Genomic DNA, 25,850 nt, shown 5'->3' on the forward strand with positions numbered 1-25,850 from the left:
CTTGGCTTTAATGAGGGACACGCGACCCGACAATAAGCGCCCGCTGCAATCAGGCCGACGCTCGGCTGGCACACGCCGCCCCGCAGCCCCCATTGCCCCCCCAGCCCCAAACGCGGCTCCCCGGGGGGGTCCCCACCGCGTCTCGCCCCCCGCCCCGGCCGGGCTGCGGTGCCCCGGCGCGTCCCGGAGGCGGCGGCGGGGCCGTGCCGTGCCGTGCCGTGCCGTGCCGGTCGGTGCCGTGCGAGCGCCCCTTTTGCTTTTGCTTTCTGGGGCCGGCGGGGCGAGGGCGGGGAGCAGCGGGGACGGGACGGGACGGGACGGGACGGGTCGCGACGGGACGGGTCGGGACGGGACCGGCGGCCGTCGGGGGCCGAGCGGGGCGGCGAGGCGGGCAGGACGGGTGCTTTGCAACGCTTCGGCCCCTATTGTTCGGCCGCCCCGGGAGGCTGCTCCTCGGAGAGGCGTCCGCTTTTCCATGGAGCTCTCCCTCCCCGCGCTGTAAATATCTCAACAGATGCTCGGCTCGCTCCTAATCAGCTCGGCTCCTCGGCGGCCAGCGCGGCGGCAGCGGCAGCGGAGCGGCAGCAGGGAATTAGCGCCGGTTCTGCGGGCTCCCCGCAACATTTGGCTCCTTTTTCCAGAAAGGAAAGATGGAAAAGGGGAGGGATCGCCCGTGAGGCTGACTGACGGTTTACATAATGAGCTTGCGAGGATGCGAGGCAACTATATAAACAGCTCGGAGGGAAGCGAGTTTTCCATTTACCGAGCGCTGTTCGCACCAGTCCAAGGAGGAGCGGTCCAACACTAAGCACTCCCCTTCGCGTCTCTCCCCAAACCCACCCGGCTTTGGAGTTTACAAAGGCGCCAGGAGCGGTCGGAGCTCGGGGGTTGGCTGCAGGATTTCATTCCCAGAAGGGGACGGTCTCACCCCACACCTGGATTTTTACCTCCCGCTTTCTGCCGCTGCTCGGGGAATACTGGCGAGGGCGGATCGCGCTGCGAGGGGCGCCCACCCGGACCCTTTGAGGAATACAGGAGGAAAGCTAAACCCTCGGAGAGCTGGAAGCGCCGCTTCCACGAGGATGACAGCCTTGCGCAGCTTTGGCTTGACGTTTCTGTTAATGGTTTTGCAGCAGGTAATCACGCACCGAGCTAACTAAGCGAATACGTGGAAGGGGTTCGCGGAGCGCAGAGCGGGTGACGGACGCCAGCTCGCGTGGCGGAGCCCGGGTAAGGTGTGATTTGGGTTTTTTGTGTGTGTCTCCCCTTTGTGCAGGGGGTGGCCGGCTCTGGCGTCTTCCAGCTGGAGCTGCACGAGTTCGTCAACAGCCACGGGTCGCTGGCCAGCGGCAAGCCCTGCGCCCCGCACTGCAGGACCTTCTTTCGCGTGTGCCTCAAGCACTTCCAGGCGGTGGTCTCCCCGGGGCCCTGCACTTTCGGCAGCATCATCACCCCGGTTCTGGGGACGAACTCCTTCAGCGTCAAGGACACGGAGAAATTTGACAGCCCCATCAAGCTGCCCTTTAACTTCACGTGGCCGGTGAGACTCCGCTCGGAGAGCCGAGCGCGGCCGCGGGGCAAGGAGGGCGGCAGGGAAAGGCTGAGCTCACGCAGAGCAAACCGCTCTCGCCGGTAGACTTCTTCCCAGAGCTTCCTTTAAAGAAAAAAAAAAAAAAAAAGAGGGGTGGTGGGTGAGGGATAACACGACCCGATGGCACGGGGCGCGGGGCCGTGCTGACGCTGCTCTCTCCGCCCGCAGGGAACCTTCTCGCTCATCATCCAGGCCTGGCACGCTCCCGCCAACTACCTGCCGCAAGGTGAGCGCGCCGCGCGCCGCCGGCAGGGGGCGCGCCGCACCCGCTGCGCGCTCCCGACACCCACCCACCCACCCACCCCCCCACTTCAACCCCGGTCCCGGTCCCAGCCCCGGTCCCGGTCCCAGCCCCCCCCCCCCCTCTCCAGCCCCCCCGGCCCAGCTGTTTATCCGATAATTTCACGGCCGGCTTTATCCGACCATCAGCAGCTCGGTCCCCCAACGATATCCATCAGGGGCCGCTTTGATTCTGTCCCGACCCAATCTCCAACACAATTGCGTTTCCTCCGGTTTATTTCTGGCGTGGGAAAGAAAGGAGCTCTGCGGTGAGAAAGCTGCGAGGCTGCCAAAGAGCCCCGGCCGCCTTTTCCTGTATTTTACACCTTTCTCGAATTCCGCCCTTTGGAAAGGAATAATGGCTTTGGGATGTTTTTCTGACAAGAGAGGAAAAAGGATATTCCAGCAGCACAGCAGCCCTCGCTTTGAAAGGCCTCTCTCCGCAGAGCCCCCGCAGCCCGGGTTAACACTCACTGAGCCCGGGGCACCACCCTCATGCTCCAACCCTCCTCAGTGGGGCCACTGCACACACACATTTGGGGCAGGGGTTCCTGGGGCAGACAGTGGTGGTGGTGGCCATGGATACAGTAGTGATGATGGTGGTGGTGATGGTGGTGGTGATGGTGGTGGTGGTAGCAGGCTGCTGACACCGTCCGTTGTCCCCCAGGCTCCCAGACGCTGCCCGAGGACTTGCTCATCAGCCAGATGGCAATCCAGCGGTCGCTGGCGGTGGGCGAGGACTGGTCGCAGGATGTGCAGAAGGGCCCACTCACCCAGCTGCGCTACTCCTACCGGGTGGTCTGCAGCGAGAACTACTACGGGGACAGCTGCTCCCGCCTCTGCAAGCGCCGCGATGACCGCTTTGGCCACTACGTCTGCGAGGCGGACGGCAGCCTGGCCTGCTTGCCCGGCTGGACTGGAGAGTACTGCACCGAGCGTAAGTGCCAGGCCGTGACAGACATTGGGTGTGTGAGGGGCCGGGCACAGTAGCTCCTGCATGAGCCCCATGAGCTGCCCAGGCCCCACAGCCAGCCATGTGGCATCGCCCCTCTCCACAGGCTGCTGGCAGCCAGCTGTGGCCTCCTCGCCTAGGTGGGGAGTGAGGGACTCCCAGTGAAAGGCCGTGCCACCTCCTGGCCTGTGCACTGGGCAGGCCTCTAAAGCTAGCAGGTGTCTCGGCATATTAAAACACATCACCTGCTCCGACTTTCTTAGGCCCTCCTCTGTGCTAATCCAAGAGCTACACTGGGACAGGAATGTAGCTGAAGAGGCCTTTGAGGAAAGGCAACCCCCTAAAGCATCAGGGAGGTGTTCGGTGAAGGCACTCCGATCCCAAAAGCTTGTCCCGTGTTCCAGTTGTGTCAGCAGGCCCCACGCTGGATGCAGTGGTGTTAGCTTGTAGCTGCAACGGCGCTGCTGCAAAACATCGTGCACCTGGCAGAGCTCGGGGCTGTGTTTTCCTGCTGACCTTTCCCCTCTGTGGAAAGCGGCACGCTGAGGACTTTGCCCCCCCCGTTGCTGCAGCTGCTAATGCTGTGCTGCACCTCTGTGAGCAGTGAAGAAAGCAGAGAAGGGATCTTGGCTGTTATCACTGAGTCAGTCGTACCTACTCTGAGTTAACATGCTCACAGCTTACCCACAGAGGCTTACACCATTTCTGCTGCCAGAGGAGATGGGGCAGATGTTGCACTGTCGTAGCAGGAATCTTCACTGTGGGCTCAGGGTCCCGCTGGATTTTTGCAGTCTTCTGTTAGCATGGGCAGAACCACCACTTGCTCCTTTTCTATGAGAGCTGCAAGAGTTCATGTTTGTTGTGTAAGCAGAAAAACTAAAGGACAACTTGTCAGATGTTGGCTCTCCTTCTTCACTTCCTCCTGCTCCAGAACTCCTCGTACTAAGAATTTTTAAAACAAAGCTTTGAAATTGCAAAACCGGTTTTCGAAGCATATTTTTAAAAGCAGACATTCCCCCTTTTAAAAGTGTACTCTGTAGTGGCATATGTATTTACCTAAACATTTCTGCTTTTTTTATGTTCTCTTTACAGCCATCTGTCTGTCTGGATGTACTGAACAGAATGGATATTGCAACAAGCCAGGAGAGTGCATGTGAGTAGATGGCAATTGCAATCCGAACTTCAGTTAAAACAGAATAGTAATAGAAACTTGTAACAGAAACTTAAACTCTTTTCCATGTCATTAATGTTTTAATTTGACTTTTCTTTTAGCTGTCGTCCTGGCTGGCAAGGCCGCTACTGCGATGAATGCATTCCCCACATAGGCTGCCGCCACGGGACTTGTAAAACACAGTGGCAGTGCATTTGTGATGAAGGATGGGGTGGCCTCTTCTGTGATCAAGGTTAGTTCCGAACGTTGTGCTTCTGGGTCTAGATTGGGTATTCCTCAGTAAGGGACTAAGGAATCCGACCCCTCAGATCTAGAATTAAATTTCAGTTAGGTACACGTTGAGAGGCATCAGTTTGTACCAAGGCTCATATTATATTAGTAGATACTAATACTTAACTTGTAGTAGTTTGGGCTGAAAACAAGCAAGCCTTTTTGGTAGGTGTTGAAAAACAACACCACCTGGATGAGTTTTGAACAGGCAAGTTTTCTATCTTCTCAAGCTAAGTTTAATATATTCCCTGTACAACTATAACAATTTACTAAACAGTTTCCAGCAGCAGTAAACACCATAATTTGGGCCTTCCTTATTTTGCATACAAGGAAGTTAACTCATGTGATAAGTCTGGAGCATGAGAGAAAAATCATGTAAGCAAGAATGAAAAGTACAGGTTCCATTTTAAGGTACACCAGACCACTTCCACCTATTCAACCCATTGAATCACTGAACTGTAGCCAGCTGAGCAGTCATGTCCTCAAGGCCATATATGCACTGCTGGCACTGAGATCATTAAGTACTCAGAGCAAGTTAAGTGTTTTCATGACATTTATAGGATTAAGATGGGGAAGTCTGAATTAGGCAGGAAAAGTAAAGCTGCAGATTTTTTTTTCTGTTTGTAGTTACCTATTAACCAGTTGTATTCCAATTAGTCTATGGTATTTATAGTGCTTATAAAGATTTTCTACTTGCGTTCTATGAACTTGTGTGCTTAACCTCTGTCTCAAATCTAAGTGAAAATAAAAAGGGCCATCAAGCCTGGCAGAGCATTTAGACAGTTTAAACTACTAACATTCATAACAAGAGAGCATGGTAAATAAACAATAAAAGATTTCTAATGTTTGTTTAAATCTCCGAGCCTAAATATTTTTATTTCCTTCCTGCCTTCCCAGAACGTGCCTTGGAGCACACCTTTTAAAGATTGGGCTAATTCTTTTAGTATGTGACATGTTGTGCACGGACTGTCTGTCCATTACGCCTTGGAGCGTCTTTCTGAGAATACACACAAAGTACATTTTGGCATCCACATCCCATTACAGCTAACGGGTTTACACACAAAAAAGGAAGAGTATAGCAAAGCATTAAGAAAGATAAGTTTCCCAAAATTCAGAGCTCAAGTGATAGACGGAGAGCAATATGTAAAATTCGTAACAATCTGAAACATCTGATTATTACTGATAATAATCTGAATAATAACCTCCAGTATTCCTATTAATAGCAAAATGGAAGACTTTTTAAAATTGAAAATTCTTTCTTTACTGTTGACTATGGTGTTTTTGTATGAATGTCTTTTTGTAGCCATCAAAGACTCTTTTCTCTAACACATGGTATCTTTGCAGATCTGAACTACTGTACTCACCACAGACCATGCAAAAACGGAGCAACTTGCATGAACACCGGCCAGGGCAGCTATACGTGTTCATGCAAACCTGGCTTTACCGGTGTTGACTGCGAACATGAGATCAGCGAGTGTGACAGCAATCCCTGTAGGAACGGTGGTAGTTGCACGGTAAGGGCATTTTAAATGTAAAGTCTTTGTGTGAAGTCAGCCCCAGTATACCTTTCCAGAAATGGTTTTGTAACAACATAATGGGAATTCGATAGTACACAGGTTCATTACTGACGCTCACAACTATCATACTGAACCCTCCCCTGGACGTGTCAGGGGAGGAAGTCTGTTACAGGAGGAGATGTATCATCTAGATTAGAACTAGTCAACTGATCCGTAGGTTTCTGTGGCAGCCATTACGAGATCTTGGCAAGATTCAAGGTTTGTGAGGGAGCAGATCTTTAAAAAAATAAGTTTCCCAAATGAAGGTTCATACAAAAATGTGCCAAGTCTGTATTTTAATAATAAATAAAACGTCTGCTTTCTGTTATGGAGTGTAGTGCCAGTTGATACAAGGAAAATCAGATGAAACACTTTCTGCAAAACAGGGTTCTTCATTTTTAGTTTTCTGCAGTCTCGTGTTTCAATGTATTTTCAGAGCCAGTCAATGATTGATCCTACCTGTTGATAACAACTGATGGCTTACAAATATCAGATGTAATCCAATGCATGTTTTGATTAAAGCTAATGCTGTAAGACCCAACTCCCTTCTCCCAAGGCCTTGGACATACATTACTTGCAAAGAGATGAGTTTTGTTGTTATCTAAGTGGTGGGACTTCTCAATACCAAAGCAAAATAACCCCCTTTTTTATTAAAAAATAAAAAATAAAAGGCTCTCATGGAGAGGATAAATGTCCTGATCACAGCTGTGTAGGTTGACATCAGGCATCCTCTTAGACAGTACTGGTGTTGGCCATGTTTTTGCCTAGTTGCCTCTAGGCTCCCTACAACTGCGTCTGCTCTGCTTGTGTAGTTGCATGATTACTCCTGCACGACAAATACGGCCAATTCTCGGCTCTCTCTCTCACAGACCAGCCTGCAGTTATTTACTCTGCAAATGTCACTTTTGCCACAGTAAAAAGTTCAGTTCTGTCTTTTGGGACAGAACAGCACACGCTGACCAAAAATAAATGCACAAGCAGCTATCCTTCGGTGGCATCAAATTACAATGGCTAATGTTATGTTTTGCAGGATCTGGAGAATGGTTATCACTGCCTCTGCCCCCCTGGCTACTATGGAACTCACTGTGAGCACAGCGCTTTGACGTGTATCGATTCTCCATGCTTTAATGGTGGCACATGCTTGGAAAAAGAACAAGGGGCCAGCTACACTTGTGTTTGCCCTTTCGGATTCACGGGGTCGAACTGCGAAAAAAAAGTAGACAGGTGCACAAGCAACCCATGTGCAAATGGTGAGTCTTTTTATCAAAAACTCTCACGTCTCCTTGATTTGTTTGTGCTTTTCAGTGCAGAAGTGATAGAAATCCAATCTGACCTCTACTCTTCCTCTAATACATTAGTCTCTCTCCCTCACTGTATTCCACGTCTACCCTAATTTTGGCCTCTTGGGGCAGGGGGGACAACTTTCACTGGTATTTTCTACGCAGGAAAAAAATGCACAAGTTTTACCATGGGATGGGATAGATGGCAGAACTATGCACATTAAATTAACTTTATCACCTATTTAGAAGGGGCATATTTTTAAAGGGTGATGGGTAAGCTAGAAGGAACTTTTCGATGTGTGGTTGTTTTGTAAAATAACCTCCCTCTTCTTGAGGTAGTATAAAATGCTTACGGGCAGAGTTTTATGTTTTATTGGAGACTGATTTTTTTCTTTTATTTTACTTTTTTTCCTCAGATGGTAATTGCTTTTACCTTGGTCAGATTCGTGTATGTCGTTGTCGGGCTGGTTTCTCTGGTCAGAAATGTGAGATAAACATCAATGACTGTGCCAGGAACCCATGTTCCAATGGGGGAACTTGTCACGACCTGATCAACGATTACACCTGCACATGTTTGCCAGGCTATAGTGGCAGGAACTGTGACATCAAAACCAGAGACGAATGTGCTTCTGGGCCATGTGAGAATGGAGGCACATGCTACAGTGGACTTTATAGTGCCAACTTTGTCTGCTACTGTCCTTCTGGCTTCATGGGCAGCCGCTGTGAATTACCAGTTTATTCAGTGCCCATTACACTTCCTCCTAAACCAGTCCCCTGGATTGCCATATCCATGGGAGTGGGGCTGGTGGCTTTGCTCATACTGTTCTGCATGATAGCAATGGTCATCAGGCAGATGAGGATGCACCCAGAGCAGGACTTGGAGACGATGAACAACCTGTCTGACTTCCAGAAGGATAACCTCATTCCAGCTTCCCAGCTCAAAAACACCAACAAAAATAAAGACCTCGAAGTGGACTGTGGGCTGGAGAAGTCAAACTACAAACCCAAGAATCATAAATTGGACTACAATCTGGTAAAAGACCTGACAAGTAGAGGGACACAGGAAGATAAATATTACAAAAGTGAAAAGTGTTTAGGAGACAAGTCTCCACTCCGACTACACAGGTGAGAATGCAGTCTTCCTTGTAGTCTTTCTACAGCCCCCCCTCACCTTCATACCCATGTAGAAGCAGATGAGAAAACATGGAAAAAAAAAAACAACAACTCGGGGAGATAGCATACAAAATAAACCAGAGCAAATGAATCTTGAAATAAAGTACGTGTGTTGTGGCCAAGTGGTATCCGCAGCTAAATGAATTAAATTGAGAGCTTGTGCGGGGTGCTGGTAGTATGGGTGCTGTGAAGGGGAATGGGTGTGACTAGTCTACTGATGAAAGTAAGAAGTATCTTTTCTTCCTCAATTGATCTCAGAGAAAGAACAGTACAGCCTATAATGATAAAAATAAGTATATTGGTTATTAAGAAGGTAAAATGATCTGCTTACTGAGAAGAAGGTTAGAGTAATAATAATTACTCTTTTCAAAAAAAGAAAATGGCAACTATTCACTAGGTCATCAGTATTCTCATACACATACTGAAAGTCTTGCCTGGGTCCTGCTTGTGACAGATGCACTGAGGGATCTGAGGAGTATGTAGCTAAATTGGACATGGCAGAAATCTAGCAAGACACTAGCTATTCCTGACTTCCACCTCCCTAGTGTACTGTCCTGCCATCTTATAGAACACATGAAACTTCATCCTCTGCCCTTCCCTCCCACACCTCCTTGGTTATCTCATTCCAACCCTCCATATTCATTGGATTTTTAGAGATAGGAGTGTTAGTAGTCAAATAACACCCTTTTCTCTCTGCCCTGCCTTAGTGAAAAGCCGGAATGTAGGATATCAGCGATATGCTCTCCAAGGGATTCAATGTACCAGTCCGTCTTTGTGATAACAGAAGAAAGGAATGAGTGCATCATAGCCACAGAGGTAAGTAAGTACATGGGTGAACAAGCATAAATTCACAAAGTAAAACAGGCAAATTATCCTTTAGAATTGGATCTGAGAAGGTTACTCAATTTCCAGGGATCCCCGCATACACCCCTTCTCTTCTGTGGCTGACAGGAGTGCCCAAGCAAACTGAGCATACAGTGGGAAAAAAAATAAAATAAAAAAAAATTAGCAGCTCTAAAACCAGAGATTCTCGGTTTAGATAAGGAGATGAAAGCACCGAACCTCAACCCATAAAAATTCAGTACATTGTAGGATTATTTCCTCTTAAATAAGTAGTCAGCAAAAAAATGAAATAATAATAGTTCATAAATTCACTGATGTAAACCCATGTTTTTTTTCCCATGACTACTATGGGTAATCCATGTTCTGTGGAAACAGGCAAAGCTATAGATTTCCAACAGAAGATGGAAGGCAACTGAATGTGTTAAGTGGATAGGCATAAAAGACATTTAAAAAGTCTGTAGTAAGACATGGATGGAAATTTCAACCTCTTGGCACTTAAGCTCTAGCTATATGTTCATGGCTGCAGCAATTTAATGCTGTTTCTTAAGTTACTGATAAACATATCTAAATTTTGACATTATTTTGAAAAGCTTGAGAACAGTATACAAAAAAGAGGTGCCTAGCAGTGAATAATCTGAAGACTTCAAAAAAGCATCTACTGAAGAACCAAACAGTTCCCAAAGAATTATCAACAATCAATACCTGTCTTTTTCAGTGAAGTCAGTCACCTCTAGCACTAGTTTCAGGTAGTTCCAGACTCCAAGAAAGAGAGCTTGCTGCGCCGTATAACAGTGATCTGTGAAGTCAGATCTGCAGCTTTCTGTCTCCCTTGCCAGGGCGGATATCAGATTTCAGCTTGAAGGCAAGCCGGAATACAAGTCAACCAGTAATATTAAAAGTTTAACTGAAAGGATTTTCAAGGATACAAATGTCAGTTAGACACTTCATTGCCACTAACTGACCTAAATATCGTATCTTCCTTTGAAGATCTTGCTGACCAAAGCTGGATTTACATCAGGCAAGCCCAAAAGTACTTGTATGTTCAGAATGACAGGCCCCCGACACTTCTCTCCCCAGCACACAAGCTATTGCGTTATACCAGATGCCTTTCACAGAGACTTAATGTTAAGTACCCAGATTTGTAAGGTTTATCCTAGGCATTTTCTCCCTCACTCCAGGTAGGGAGGCTACTCGTCATATAGATGAGTTGTTTGCTGAATATTCTCTCTCTCTGGATCCAGCCAAAAACATTGAATGCTGGTAGTTAAGCTGTAGTAATATCTGGCTTAAACTACTTCGGCTTGAATTACAATTTGTTAGTTCTGCTGTACTCTGTGCTTCCTCCTCATTTGTTGTGTTACCTTTATGCCCTGACAGGTATAAGACTGAAGATCAGCCCATTTGCACCTCAGATTTGGTAATGCCAGTAGATGGACGTTCCTGCTGCATTGTTTACAATTCAGAACTGGATTGGACTGTTTTTAATTACATGCAACTTGCTGCTCTCAGGCGGAGGATGGAACTGGGTGAACTGGACAGACTGTGAATTTACTGAAAGATGCAATACACCTTTTTGTTCTTACTGCCCTTGTTTGAAGTTTGATACTAGATATCTCATTGGCTATAGAAGAAGGGAGGCAGAGGGAAGAGAGAGGGGTTAAAATGCTTATGTTTTGACTTGCTTTTAAAAGATACGGAGGCCAGTTCCTCATGGACAGACCTGTGGCTTTCCAGAACTCTGGTTATGGGAGGTGCTGGTAGAGGAGGAGGCACTTAACTATCACAGACGTTGCCACGGAAGGTGTGAAGAAAGACACATTGCTATGCAGATAATGGATACAGTATAAATGAGGTCTCCATTTTTTTTCCGGATTTAATAGTGCCTAAAATGTGTCAAGAGAATCTAACATGCCCAAACAGAGACTTGACTGCTCTTTCTGCAGTTACCTGAACAGTATTGGGCAGGGGTGATTGACACTTCTTGCTACACATCAATTTGCGTCTCCTCTCTCCTGCTGCATGTACTGGAGACAGTTTAAGGGGCGAGAGGAGGAAGGAAAGAGGGATACCGAATTTACGTCATCTCATTTGGTGATGCTTTGGAGAACTGATTGACCCAAGCCACAATATGGGACGGGATTTTCACAGATTTAAGCATCCAAGAAGGGAAAGTTGTGATAAGGAAAGTCTACTGCCTGTTCCCCATTGATACTGAGAAGAGACATGATCCCAGTTCTATTTAAAGCCTTACAACTGCGTTTTAAATCAATCAGCTCCTAGAACCTAAACATGCTGAGCTGTCTCAGCTGTTTTCATGCCCTTTGCACTACCAGTGATTGTGAATAGACATTACTTTTTTCTTCTCCTTCCTCATTCTCTCCCCCACCCCCTTATTCTGACACAAATTTGGGGGTTTATAGTGTGTTTCTGAATTAGGTGCCACCTACTGCAAATAGTCTCAAAGTTGCAGCTGTTACTTTCTGAAGGAGAAGCAGCAGTATCATCCCTGTATTTCTCTGTCTGGTTGCAGATCTCCGATTCTGTCCCTCACACTGGTTCCAAATGCCCAATAGCAAAGCACCCACTGAGAGGCCCTCTGCCAAGACAGGTGGAGATTAGAATTAGAAGGTCCTAGGCTAGTCCTTTTCCTTTCTTACCGCCCCACTTCTACAGGGAAAAGAGGAAGCCAGCCCCTGGAAAACAGAGGCCTGCAGAAACTCTTATCTACACATTTACAGCAATAATATTGGGTGCCCCCGTGGAAAGTGCCGTGACAGTAATGAAATGAGACTGTGAGGTGGGGCGGAATGAGGAGGGAGGAAACAAAATCTCTGCAAAGAAACCTGGACCGTGCTATCTCTCGGACAGCGATATTCCTGCCCTTGTAAATCCTGTTGTTGGACTAGCCCATCTAATGCCTTGAACTGTGCAGACAAGACCCTTCATAATGTCCACTACTGACCTTCTGCTCTGACTGTGTAGGACCATTTTGAAGATGACCTTCAGAAATCAATAATATGGGTTTTAGTTTGTCTGTTTGTAGTTTATTTTGAAGACTAGTATTTCAGTAATTTAAAAAAATCAGAAGCACTGAACTTTCTACGTTTTATAACATTATTTTGTATATAATGTATATTTATAATCAAAACAGAAGTGTAAATATGTTTATTACTTCTCATGTAATGTTTTTAATGTGATGACAAAGTTTGAATTTTATTTTTTTTTTCAAGCAATGAAAATACTTTCCTGCTACTATGAAGTTTATTGTGGTTTGTCCTTTTACACTTCAGGTTCCATGATTTTGTGTCAGACAAGGTTACTTGAAGCCCCAGAAGTAAGCTTGTCTGCCTGTTCCCTGCAGTCATTCCATTTTGCACACCAACTGCTGTAGGCTGCTTTTATAACCATTACCTGACGTCAACAAAGTTGTTCAGCTGAAGAGCTTTCATCTGACAGAAACTTTATTTATATTGTAACACATAATATTTAAATTACATATATATATATATATTTTTTCTCTTGCTATGGAATGGGATTGAACCATCAAGAAATTTATTTTTATTATCACTTCCCTCTTTCTCTTCTGTGGCAACTTGTGGCACGGAAGATTCAGATTTCACACCATTTCAAGGTGGCTGTACAGACTTGGGGTTCACTTACAGAACAAGATATGATTTCTAATTGTTTTTAATCCTATGTTTTTAAATGCTTTCAGTAAGACACAAATCTCGCCCTGCTCAGGATCTACTTCTACACTTGCAAAGCTGTATCCCTGTTTGAGCAGGACGGGTGAGATTTGTCTTCCGCTCACAGGACTAGAGGGAGTTTCAGGCCTTCTCCCTTCCCTGTGCTACACCAAGAGCTGTGTCCTCCCAGGGCATCCCAGAGTCATTATCCTCCCCAGCCCTTTCAGAGGATGTTTCCACGGAAAACGTGTAATAAACATGCTTGTATAAAACACTCCCTGCAGATTTAGTAGCCTTTGAAATGCACACATTTACAGACAATTAGATCTCCCACTAGATCAGCTAGGTGCGATACAGCCAACATCTGAATGCACAAAAGCAAAAACTATAAGAACAGGAAACCACTGCTGCTCTATTTTAAAACCAGGCACTTTTTTTTTCTTTCTGGTGTTGACAAAATGCCAAAAAAGCATCTTAGTGTTGGATGCCTTTCATATCTTTCCCAAAACAAAATCTAACCACAACTTGCTAGTTTAAATATATATATAAATAAATAAAAATGAAACAAACAAACAAAAAAAACCCCACAGACATTAACAGAAGAATCATAACATTTTTTTTTAAATTTTTCATTATAATACAAAAAATAATGGTTTATAAGAGTCTTTCTGAGTGTATTGCTAACGTTACATAAATCCTATTTACTTTGGATGGTTTTGTTTCTCCCTCTTCAGTTCTTTTCTTAGCGAAATTAACTTTCAAATGCCAATCAATTTCCTCGGCTACCATAAAAATAAACTTAAGATGAAACTCAGAAATAAAGCGCCACCTCCCCCTCCCCAAACATTCACCCTGTAGAGCAAATTATGAAAAACAAGCCATTGACAAAAAGCCGAGCAGATGCTCCCTGCTTGCAGTCCTTCCTCGGCAATGTGAAATAAACCCAACAGATGCCTCTCCTAATTGAGCACATGGATTACATACACACATGCACTCTGTCCTGCTTAAAACAAAACACACACAAAAATCAAACAGGAAAATAGCCAGAGAACTCTTCCCAAAGCCCAGGCAAGCAGGAATGCTAAGACCAAAAAAGACTCAGCTCTTCCTGCTCAAAACAAGACAGGAAACCGCATCTATAGACTGGAGGGAGTTGAAATCCATTAAAACCCGTGGACCTGATTATGTAGATCCCACAGGGTAAAGCAGGTACAACACATGCCTTTGTGTATCCACACAGGAGAGAGGAAAAAAAATAATGCATCGGCTTACAAGGAAATCTGTGAATATTTACTGGAGGCAGCACTGCACTATGCAGCTACCAGAATAGATCACAGATCCTACACAGGAAAAACAGGAGCTGTGCCTGCTTCCACACAGGAGGAGATGGAAAGCATATGTGTATCTACGCACGTGTGCACATCCCCAAGTCCTTGCCAAAGAAATTACAAGCAAATTAGCTGAATACATATTATGACCTGGGTTTAACCCACACCTTCAGCCAGAAGTTTCCTTGTCCAGGACTGCCGTGCGCTGCCTGCTCACCAGCCTGCCCCGAGCTGAGCGCATCTCACAGTGCATAAACTCACTAGGAGGAGCTCTGCGATCCTTCTGGGCTGTACGGGCTCACCTGAATTTCAGACGTTCCCCTCAAGGACCACGGACGATGCCAGGACTGTAAATGCACCAACAAATAATGCCACTGAACAAGCTTATCGGAGTTCTCAGACCCAGCTGTGGACTCTTACTTCTCTTAGCACCATTTGCCCCAGCTATGGCAAGCTGCACCAAAACCTGGCTTTCATTTATAAATACCACACAAATTCATTAAAAAAAATGTGAAAGAGTACCAATTACAAGAATGGACTCCCAACTATGAGAAACTGGTGTTTGCTCACATTAGTACTCAATACAAACTATTCCACAACTACTCACTGGACTGAGTGACAAGGGTGCTGCTCCAAGTAGCACTTTACTTGAGTTGTTGCATGTTCAGCTCCAGCCCTTCATCCTTTACCTCTTTAAACAGTTTGCTTATTAGGGGAAACGGACGACGGGATATACCCGTAACTATAGCACCCACTGGTGCTGAGACAACATGCAGCAGCACCGCGCTGATTCAAACGCAGCACAGGGCACGGAGTTTAGTTAGTGAGTGTAGAAAAGGGATGCTTGTAGAAACTGTGCTTGCTACGGGACCTGCCTAAAATAGGATAAAATGCAAAATGCGTTTTGTCATGCACAGTGCTTGTCCAGCAACAGCTCTCAGCCTTGGGAGAGCTGCTGAGAGAGTCTGAATTAGTTACAGTGCAACTGCAAACATTCAATCCAATGGATGAAACCACCTCTGTAAAAACACATTTCAAATACTTGCATCGCTCCTCTGTCTTTTTTCATTCACTCACGGCAAAATGAGGAAGGCATAGCAAGCCACCAACAAGCCTGTACTGTAGCAGCTGAAGTGAAAGTTATGTATCTGTTTCTGCCTTATCTCACATGCCTGATCCATGAATACATACTGATTTTATGCAATTGATAAGACACGCCCAGCACATTTTGCTCACAATCCAAATTCCAGTTGTGGAGAATTGACATAACCCAATGGCCCTCTGCCACGCTTCACTGTTTTCATAACTTCCATTTTATGGCCTCTCTGGAGAGTCAACACCAAGACTCCCCCCCTCTTCTCCCCAACCCCCACGCCCTCTCTGCTTTAAATTTTGCCAGCTCAGCTCCCAGAGCTTGCAGTCAGTGACCTGATACTCTGCTAGCCAGTGACACCCAAAGCAGTGAGATTTGTCCCCACTCACTCTCTCGCCTCCTATAATCCTGCCTACTCTGCACCCAGACCTTGTCTGGGCAACACTGTGACTCAGCACTGTGGAACCACCCTCCCTCTGTCTCCTCGCTCTGTTGGTGGTATCACTGCTGCTGTTTACGCTCCTCGTCCTGTGCAGCTTTGTGGCATATTTCTGTAGCACTGTGCTCTACCGTGCTGCAGGGTTGGGACAAAACTCTTTCTGATTCACATGTAAATGATTGTGCATAGAGCAATAATTTCAGGTGTTAGATCAGTTGTTCCATGCACAACATTTGGTTCTAGGGACCAGCATGTACTTTTTCTCCTCACCTTTAAACTCCTGATGGCAAAGCATAACCAGCACCTAGAGGTGCTTTCTTCTCCACGAATAGCTCAGCCCTCTCTGATTTGTTGTTCAACTCTTGGGAGACACCTCCAGGTCTTATGTGCTTTCCACCATGCTGGTTTCCAAGGGACTGTGTTGTGACACACTTTGTGCAGCTCTCCAAGCTGCTGGAGTGCACCCCTGGGCAAGAAGAAGTCACGGTAAAGTTTAAAAGTGCAGAGCGTGGAGTTGGCTGGAAAATGAGTTCTGCTCCCAGACCATTGTCCTCCTCTCCACCTGGGTCACTCAGGGCTTGTGATTAACACACATGTACGAGAGGGGAGACCTGAGAGCTAAGGCAAGTAGAGTGGTCCACATCTGGAGATAACATACCCCTAGATGCTATGTGACCTGCGTAACACAGGTGATCCTAGGCTGACTTTCTCTCTTCCATACACTGTGGAATACAAATTTAGTGATGGACTTGCCTCTCACACATGTAGCAGGGTAGTGCAGAACCACCACAGAAGGGTTAAATCCATCTAAATCTCCTCCATGGGCATCATGTCTTTCCTCCTTCTGACTGAAATGGGGACAGTGCTCAGACTTTCTCTATCCCTGCAGCCAACCTGCTCTGCAGGCTGCTCTGCACGAGGCCCACATCATTCCCAGGACAGTCCCAAGTTGCAAAATAGCACCTTGTTCACAGCCATGTTTTGCAAATACACAGATAAATGAGGAAAACACGCAGTTCGAGGAGAGGCTGTTGGTGATGGCATCTTTTAACTGTGCTTTATGACTTATTTGTTGAGCTATTGCTGGCTTTACAACGGTTTTGTTGATTACATTTTTAACTAACTGTCTAGAAGGTCACAGAGGCACCATGCTTGTTTTTATAAATTAAATTAAACCAACTCATATTTAACATCCAAACAGATCTGTTGAGAGTTAGGTTTATAGCTGGAGAGGCCCTCACCAGCCAGAACAGGACCTGACCATTCCTGGCGTCATGTAGGAGCTCTGACGATCCCTGTACCTGTACACGTGGCTCCCACAATGTTTTGTGAGTAGGGTTGCTAAGGTCAAAACTATTGGTACAAAAAATGAATCATCATGCTTTTGAAATTAATTTCCTATTAACACCATTTAATATTTGCCTTATATTTTCTCCTTGGCAGAAAACACCAAAGCATTGCCAAAGCGTTTTTATTTGTGCTCATTTGTTCTCTGGAAAACTGTCAGCGAAGAAACACAACAGAATCTGAACAAAACGTATTTGGAGGGGAAAAAAAGAATAAAAGTGTGATAACCGCAAAGGAAATGGCTCTGCTCTAAAACACCTCTTTCAATTCAGATGCCAGGTCCTGGTGCTAGTTCTCCATCAATAGCTTCTCCTACTCCCATATCCATCTCCTCACATCACAGCAGCTCTTTTCTTCCTCCAGACCTGCTCCCTTCATGAAGACATACAGTGATTTTCACTGTATGTAACGTAATGGTATTTAATTTTTGTCATAAGTTGTTTAAGAGGAGGTTTTGAAGCTCTCCGAAACATTATATGCAATTACACTGCATTTACATGCAATTACACTGCAGGACAGTTTCTGGAGATGGAGTTCACTTACATCCCAGAAAGAGGTAGAAATTCCCTTGTACTTCTAATTACAAAAAGCTCCCTTTACATTGAGACAGTTAACATGGTTAAGGAGTCCTTACATCAGATACACATTTTTTCATATGCAATTGTTCCATAACCTGGCATCTTCAGCTGATGCGGATTCATTTGGAGCAGGATTTGCTTCACCTCATTGCAGCCATCCAAACGTGAAGCTTGTAGTTCAAGTGCAGGCTTTTTCTAGGGTTCATACAGAAAGGCAGACACTTCAAGCTTTCCTCTCTGGAGGGGAAGATGAAATACGGGAGAGCAAACTGCTTTCTGGAGGGCGACTCTTGGAAAGGCCACTACCATTAACTGACACTGTGATGGACTGGGTTGTGTGGGACGCGTCCTTGTGCCTGAATTTTCATCCACACTCATCCCTGACACGTCCTTCAGAAATCTCCCTTTCAACCCCAATCTGCTCCCCTCTGCTGACATACAAGATGGAGTTAATAATGCCCACATGCCTCGGGCGGATGTTGTGAGGATTCATTCATATCTTTCAGATTCCTTGGGAAAAGCAGCTGCGGAAGTGCAAATTATCGTTTACCGTTCCCATCTTATTGTTTAAATAGCAGCTCAGTGTAAACAGTATCTGGGAAAGCAAAACAGCCGCGCTCGAGTGCGTGGGGGCAGAATCGCTCCCTCCTCCAGCGCCCGCGGCGGAGGAGCGTTTTCCTTGAGTTTGGGCCCAAAGCGCCCGCATTGTGCTTCCATCATCGCTTCCTGTTTGTTACCTCATGACATCATTTCCTGCTTCCTGACCGATTACAACCGTGCCAACTGTTTTTCCCAAGCCCCAAACAGCTTCCCACCCCCCCCCCCCCCCCGAGCCCCCCCGGTTTCTTCCCAAGCAGAAACACCACAATAAACACTGGCCTTGGCAGAGCCCCACCATCCCCGTTAACCTCCCCGCTGCCACAGGCCCGGCTCCCGCTCCCAGCAGCATGGCCGGGGAAGCCGGGCTGTGAAGGGGATGGCCACGACATGGCTGGCGATAGCTACGACATGCCTGGCAATAGCCACGACATGGCTGGCGGTGGCCACGACGCCTCCATTGAGGCTGCTCCACGTGCGGCCACCACAGCGCTCACACGCTCACCCCTCTGGAGCCTGTGCTCGAGGGCGATGGGGCTGGGGGCCGGCTGCATGGCGACCATCACCCACCGGGACCCCCGTGTGCAGCCCCGGCCCCCCCTGGTGCCGGTGGAAGCAGCCCCGCGGGCCGCAGGCCGGGCTGGCGGCGCCGGGCAGGGCAGGGCAGGGGGCGGCAGGGGGCGCCCCGGCAGCGCGGCGGGACGGGACCGGGACACGGAGGGAGCGGGGACCGGGAGGGAGGGAGGACCCGCGGCTCCTCGCCCCCGGGGCAGGAACGCTTCACCAGGCGGGATCGCCGAGGTCTCGCAGGGGCAAGGAGCGGTCTGCAGGCTAGTGGGAAGCAAACGCTGTACACTTGTGATTTTTAAGGGCTTTGGGGCCGGGGACACGCGGGACAGCAGTCCCCGTGTAACAGCAGTTGTTACCGGAGCACGCAGGAGGCTCATCGGAGCTGTGAGGCAGCTCCGGGGGTCTGAGCCTCCACAGGCTCTCCTGCAGCGTCAGCCTACTGCAGCAGCAGCAACCCACCACAGCTCGATCAGACAATCCTCTATGCAGCACAGTGCCCAGTTCAGGGCCTGCACCAGCTTGTATGCATTACCATCTTACTGTGTCATCTCACCACCTTTAAAATATGAACACTGAATAGCTATTGCAGATATATACACCAGAGGCACATGCTCAGGTCAGCCAGCACAAATGCAATATCCTCAACCATTATGAAATGACCAGCCAGGTAGGTCAGGAGCCAGCCCCGCTATGTGCAGTGCAGATCCTGCCACCCTGCTTAGGTTAAACGACCCTCCTGTAGGGAAAGGATGAAGAAGAGACCTATTCAGATGGCTCCATAGCAAGCAACATGCCACAGAAGAACATGAGAAAGTCTGAATCCTGTGTTTGCAGAGGGCTCTGAGACACTTGGCAGGAAAACGCTATCTAAAGGCCCCTCAGTAGGACAGGTTTTGTATCCAGCCCCATGACTCACTTCACAGGCCAGTTGGATGTTCCACCAGTGTCACTGCATTTTCGTTCCTTGTAGTTTGCAATGATTTCATTTGTAAGGCCCTTTCACCTAAGTGCCTCATAAGTATAAGATCATGTGGTATTTGCTGCCAATAATCACAGAATCGTCTAGGTTGGAAGAGACCTCCAAGATCACCTAGTCCAACCTCCGACCTAACACTAACAAGTCCTCCACTAAACCATATCACTAAGCTCAACATCCAAACGTCTTTTAAAGACCTCCAGGGATGGTGACTCAACCACTTCCCTGGGCAGCCCATTCCAATGCCTAACAACCCTTCCAGTAAAGAAGTTCTTCCTAATATCCAACCTAAACCTCCCCTGGTGCAACTTTAGCCCATTCCCCCTCGTCCTGTCACCAGGCACGTGGGAGAATAGACCAATCCCCACCTCTCTACAGCCTCCTTTAAGGTACCTATAGAGAGCAATGAGGTCTCCCCTGAGCCTCCTCTTCTCCAGGCTAAACAACCCCAGCTCCCTCAGCCGTTCCTCATAAGACTTGTTCTCCAGACCCCTCACCAACTTCGTTGCCCTTCTCTGGACTCTCTCGAGCACCTCCATGTCCTTCTTGTAGCGAGGGGCCCAAAACTGAACACAGTACTCGAGGTGCGGCCTCACCAGAGCCGAGTACAGGGGGACAATCACCTCCCTAGACCTGCTGGCCACACTGCTTCTTATACAAGCCAGGATGCTGTTGGCCTTCTTAGCCACCTGATAATTGTTAGCTTTAAGGTGCCAGTTTACAAAAAACGCATTAAAGAAGGCAGGCTACATATTGCTAAGCAGCAGTGGTGGTTTGAAAGGCCAAGGTGAAGGGCAAACCACCTACTGAACAGAGGATGTGTCAGTAGAGGATTTAGTCTGGGAAGATTAGAGAGATGCTGTTGGAGAAGAAATGCTATGGGATGGCAAAATAAGTGGGAGACCAAGGGATATTGCTTCTGCTCCTGCAACTTCACATCTGCATGGTACAAAAGTATCTGTGACTGCTGCTTGCTTATCCACCCACAGAAAGCCAGTGAGCCTGTTGCTGCCAAAGCTCAGCCTGCACGAGGGATTGCTCAGAACAGCTCAGTGGTCAAGGTGCTGCTGCAAGCTTGAGGAGATGAAGCTTAGCAGAATGCCAGGGCACTGCATCTGGCTGGCACTTTATTTCCTCACATCTCACCTACAGTAGGCAAAAAGAAAACAAAAACCACCACAACAACAACAAAAACCCACTCTGTTCCTTCACCTTTTGCCTGCCTTGTCTAAATAGACTGTAAACTATTTGAGGAAGGAACTGTCCTTTGCTGTGGCTTTCACAATCCTCAGGTGCTTCTGAGCCACAACACACTGCACAGGAAAGACCCTGGACATCCTGAACTGCAGAATGAAGACAGAGTGGCTGTAACTGTTCTTCCAAAAATAAATATAAATAAATAAACTATATATGCATGCTTTTAATTAGCTGTTTTCTTACTAAAACATCTGGAAATAAGTCTATGTCGTTATCAGCGATCCCAGTGCAATACAAAGCTTTATTGCTATCCCTTTTGTGCATTGTTGTTGGAAATCTGAGCGGGCAATGGTTGCAGGGTATGTTCTGTTTAGTAACTTTATTGCGGACTGTCCCACCGCATGCCACTGTGGGGCATGTTGCTGAGAACAGGCTGGAAAGGAACAGATATACCACGCAAATCCAAACTGGCAGCATGTGGGAGTGGGTGAGAGTTCTAGTGCTGAAGGAGCTCTTCATCGTGCACCAGTTACCACATGCAGATTTTATCTCTGGATAGCCAAGTAGCTTCATCTGTGCTGGAGGACAAGGAGAGCAGTGGGAAAGAACAAAGTATTTGCAGCAGATCCATAAGCCTCACACATGCACATACAGTCTTGCAGCCCCTCAGGAGCCAGAAAAACAGCATCTCTGACCTACCCTGTAGAGCTGGTAGAAGTCTACAGAGCGGTCACAGCCTGTGGCTACAGCACTGAGGCTGTGAAAGCTCAGGGTAGGTGGCAGAGATGATTGCCTCTCATGAGAGGCACCTTAATTGAGCAGAGCTGTGGGGTCTCTTGGAACTGAAAACATAGTCCTCTGTCATGGTGCAATGCGGTTAATGGGGAATGGAGTAAGGGGGCTAATGAAGTTAAATGCCCTGTGCTGCATGGCCACAGGCACGTACTGTTAGCGTGAGCAAAATTTGTGGCCACAAGGATAGCTTACTAATAGTTTGAGTATATAGGTGCATCATTGCAAGGCCATGGATTGAACATATGCCCAAAGTGCCTTTAAAAAAAAAAAAAAAGAGCTTTGCTTAGCTCTGGGACTGCAACAGCAAGGTCACAAGTGACTCAGTAAATAATAAGTCTGTACTGCAATGGGGAATGTACTGATGCGTTACAAAGTGCTGCCTGCAAGGACAGGTGCCAGGTCATTCTCCAGAAAAGCAAAGGCATTCAAGGCACCACTGTGCAACCACAGAAGATTCTCCCCACCCCAGATCTGCAGAGGTCAGCCGTTTCCCAGAAGAATGGGGGATGTCATCCTTTATATTTTGCTAACCAAGATAAAAAGCCAGCTGCATACTAGTGTACTTGCACTGACTCCAGCAGAGTTACATGGGTGTGAATCAGGACCACAGGAACTCAGGTGAAGTGTCTATTCCCTCTCTTCTCCCTGCTCCTTCTGTTCAGGCTCTACAGCTGCCCTCTGCGCAGAATTTACCCTCTCTCTCCTCCATTAGGTTTTGTTGCCACTACAGGTTACAGCAGGTGTTTGTACAGTGCTTTGAGACCCTCTCTCAGTGGGGGCTACCTTACCATTGAATACAAACACTTCTCTCTGCTCTGCCCTCCACCTCACTGTCGCTGTCACGTTGCAGGATGCACCCAAGTTACTGTAACTGACACAAGCTGAAGGCAGCGCTGAAAAGCCTCCTTTTGGCTGCTCCAAAAACAGGCTGCCAGAGATGATCCCTTTTCCTTAAGGAGCCTCACCACAGTGCTATACATCCCGTGGGCATTTTATTTTACTTTTTATAAACAACTGCCTCATTAGCTCCATGCTTCCTCTCCACATTTGAGGTCAGCAGCTGATGGTGAATTTTGAGAAGAGCTACGAAGGATGAACCTGCTCTTTGGACCACTGAGGAGCTCACTTTCCATCTCTTCAGACTTACCCACTTGCACTTTCTTGTGGAGAAATTCCTGCTAGCTCAGGATGACATTCCTGCCAGACTCTGAATGTCATCATATGGAGATCTGCTCCCACACAGAAGGGTGCAGAAAGGATGATGTGCTAATGAGCTACCTTCTTATCCCTGCTGTCAGATCAGTGACTCTCCCTCCTCCTCTACCCTTCCCCTGAACTACAAATGCGATTGCTTTCCAGCAGCACTGCAAAGAGCCCAGTCCATCTGCAGCCCTGGAACCCCTCCAGAGGGCAAAGTCTTGGCTTTGCGCTTCAAATTATCTTGTCTTTTCTCTAGAGAAGAAGGAAGGAAATACCAACCAGGGCACTGATGCAGCCAGACCGAGCAATTGAAACAAGGCCAGCATCCCTCTTGCCATCGGACTACCCAGGCTGTCCTCCTGCCAGCGCTCAGCAGGCCAACGTGCGCCTGTTGCCACCGTGTCACTAGTACTGCTACTCTGCTTGGCAGCGCGGCTGGTGTCTGAGCCTGCTCCCCCATGCCTCTCTCAATACATCACCCACCATGGTACCTCACACCCAGCGAGCAATATGAAATCTAATCCAGGATGGATATCTTAATACTTAATTTATCTCCCTTGTTCCATAAAGAACTTTACAATTTCTTCACTCTCCATGATTAGACACCTGTGGTATATCTACTGGGCCAGATCTATACAAAATACACTGTCATCTTCAAAATAAGAAGAGTGATATCTCTTGAAAGGTTCACTTGAACCTTTATTTTAGTGCATGGACCATGAGAAAAGGGTGGTTTAGTGGGACCTGTCGCGTAACTCTCATGTTTCTTCCTTCTCCCAACAGTGCCATTATAAGGAGAGGTCCAAGTAGCAGCACGAATGCACCTGAGCAGCTGGTGACCTCCTGCTCACTCCTAGCATGACAGAGGAAGGCAGCTCATGAACATGGCTTGGGTGCCAGCAAGCAGGGTACTCTGATATCGCTCACACCAGCTCCCACTTACCCTTGTGCAAGCCACTTTCCCTCCACTGCTCTTCCCAGGTGTAAAGTGGGCTAATACTTACTCACCCACCTCTGAGAGGGATAGTTAGTCCTTACTCATCTGCCTCAATGAGTTAGGCTCAATTAGCCAGTGTAAAAAGAGTTCTGCACATTACCAGAGGATACTGATGCAATGCCTGAGCCTGCTCAGGCAGGAAGCATGCACAGGTTGGAGGCAATGAATACAGCAAGGTCAAGGCTATGGTTCCATGGTACTTGTGGTCCGTTGAAGGCATAAAATCACTTCAAGTGTCCTGGTTATCAGCATACCTCTTTCACATCATCTCTCCACACACAGATTAGAGCTTGCTGAGAGGGCAATAGTTCTGCTTAAGGCCCTCAGAAGTGAATGAGAATGAGCAGAGTGGAAAAGAACTGATAATAAATAAACTGCTTGGGAGGAGGAACAATCTGCCTGCCCAGAGTTGTTAGAGGATCCATAGATACAACATTTGACAATGAACAGCATCTAAGCAGTTGCTTTAATTTCTCTCATACAGAGAGAACATACCAGGAGAGAGATTTATCCATAAAAATTCACAAACAACCAATGATGCTCTCGAATGACATCCATTGTTGTTCCCCAATTCTCTTACTTATGAAATCTATGTCAGACTTTTTTTGTTTTTTTTTGCTTTTTCAATTTAAAGGGTCATACCGAGAGCTGAATGCTGTTTTCTGTCTTTCCACTGTTTCTCGGCTTCCCCATTTATGGCTGTTTCTTGACTAACCTGGTCACACAGTATGAAATGATTTGGTTTTAAATCCAGTGCACCAGGTGTCCAGCAGACACCACAGAAAAGCTGGGGGACTCAGCTTGTAACTGTTTTGATCTAATTTCTTCTGGGAAAAGGCACGTGTAGCCCCCAGCTGGCCCTCCCCCATGGATTTCTCCCGCTTTAGGGCTCTTTACATGTCCTTTACTGCTAGTGCTCAGCAACCTGATGCAACCTTTGCTACTCATCTCACCAATACCATGACATGCCACAGTGACCTCGCTGCTCAGGGACTGGGTCCTCTCGCCTCACCGTGCATTCCAGCATGAGCAATATGCAAAACATGCTAGCTATTACACACCCACACCGTGACACCTTTCTTCCATAATCACCAGCACAGCACCTTTTAACTCATTTTAATTGTTCTCATAATCACCCTCTGCCACATGAATGTCTAAAGTACAGCCAAAAATAGCTCAAGGAAAACAGGCAAATTCTGATACAGGAAAGTGGCTGAAGCTTGACAAGGGGATTATTTCTCAGGCTGGAGGTTTCACAGAGGTTGCTATAGAGCCTGGTTTTGACTCTCCTTTGGTGCAGAACTCATCATCATGCAAGAATTAGAAGAGCTCACACCTGCTGATGTTTGAAAAAAGATGCATGGCAAAATTAAATTTACATTCAGCATACAGCAAGTCACCCTGGCTTGAAGGGAGGAAGAGAAATAGTTCTTGGCTTAGATTTTCTCTTATTTATACTGCTTGACTGCAAGAAATGCAGCCCTTAGGCTTTGCATTAGGTGAACAGAGCCCTCCACAGCTACATCCATCCCCATCACAGGCCAATCCATCACATCGCAGTGAAATCTCAATCCTTGCACTTAACCTGCCTACACAGGTATCCATCCACAATTTACTCATTCACAAGCAAAAGCTGTCTGCTCACCCATGGAAATCCAACAGCTAAGAAATCCAAGGGCTCTGCTGTGCTGCTTTGCATAATATGGCAATGCAAACTTGGAAAGCCTGTTTAATGAGAGCTAAAGGGAAAGAAGAATACTTGGAAGTGGATGTGCACTCAAACTGCTGTGCCAGCAGATGTTAGCTTAACCTGTCGCATAGCAGTTTGTGTGCCCTGCTCATTTAGGCTAAAATGTGTACAACACAGTCCTGCCAGCAGGTCTGGAGGGGCAGTGAAAAAAGCAGACCGTGTGTGGGAAGCTTTCCCACCAG

General features: G+C 47.1%; 1 protein-coding gene across 1 annotated transcript; it reads left to right on the plus strand.

Annotated features, from left to right (window-relative positions):
• Nucleotides 1-307: 307 nt before the first annotated feature.
• On the plus strand, nt 308-10,698 carry DLL4 (delta like canonical Notch ligand 4). The gene is made up of 11 exons (XM_040559241.1): nt 308-1,136; nt 1,277-1,540; nt 1,760-1,817; nt 2,538-2,807; nt 3,915-3,975; nt 4,095-4,225; nt 5,608-5,777; nt 6,850-7,069; nt 7,516-8,224; nt 8,980-9,088; nt 10,493-10,698. The coding sequence occupies exons 1-11, from the start codon at nt 1,083-1,085 to the stop codon at nt 10,496-10,498; spliced, it is 2,052 nt and encodes a 683-aa protein (XP_040415175.1). The 5' UTR covers nt 308-1,082; the 3' UTR covers nt 10,499-10,698.
• Nucleotides 10,699-25,850: the final 15,152 nt, after the last annotated feature.

Source organism: Cygnus olor, chromosome 5, assembly GCF_009769625.2.
Source record: "Cygnus olor isolate bCygOlo1 chromosome 5, bCygOlo1.pri.v2, whole genome shotgun sequence".
NCBI lineage: Eukaryota > Metazoa > Chordata > Aves > Anseriformes > Anatidae > Cygnus > Cygnus olor.

Coding starts and splice junctions, on each gene's coding strand:
- DLL4 (XM_040559241.1), top strand. CDS start 1,083: ATGACAGCCTTGCGCAGCTTTGGCTTGACGTTTCTGTTAATGGTTTTG. Junction 3,976..4,094: donor AACAAGCCAGGAGAGTGCAT/GTGAGTAGATGG, acceptor CTTTTCTTTTAG/CTGTCGTCCTGGCTGGCAAG. Junction 5,778..6,849: donor GGAACGGTGGTAGTTGCACG/GTAAGGGCATTT, acceptor TATGTTTTGCAG/GATCTGGAGAATGGTTATCA.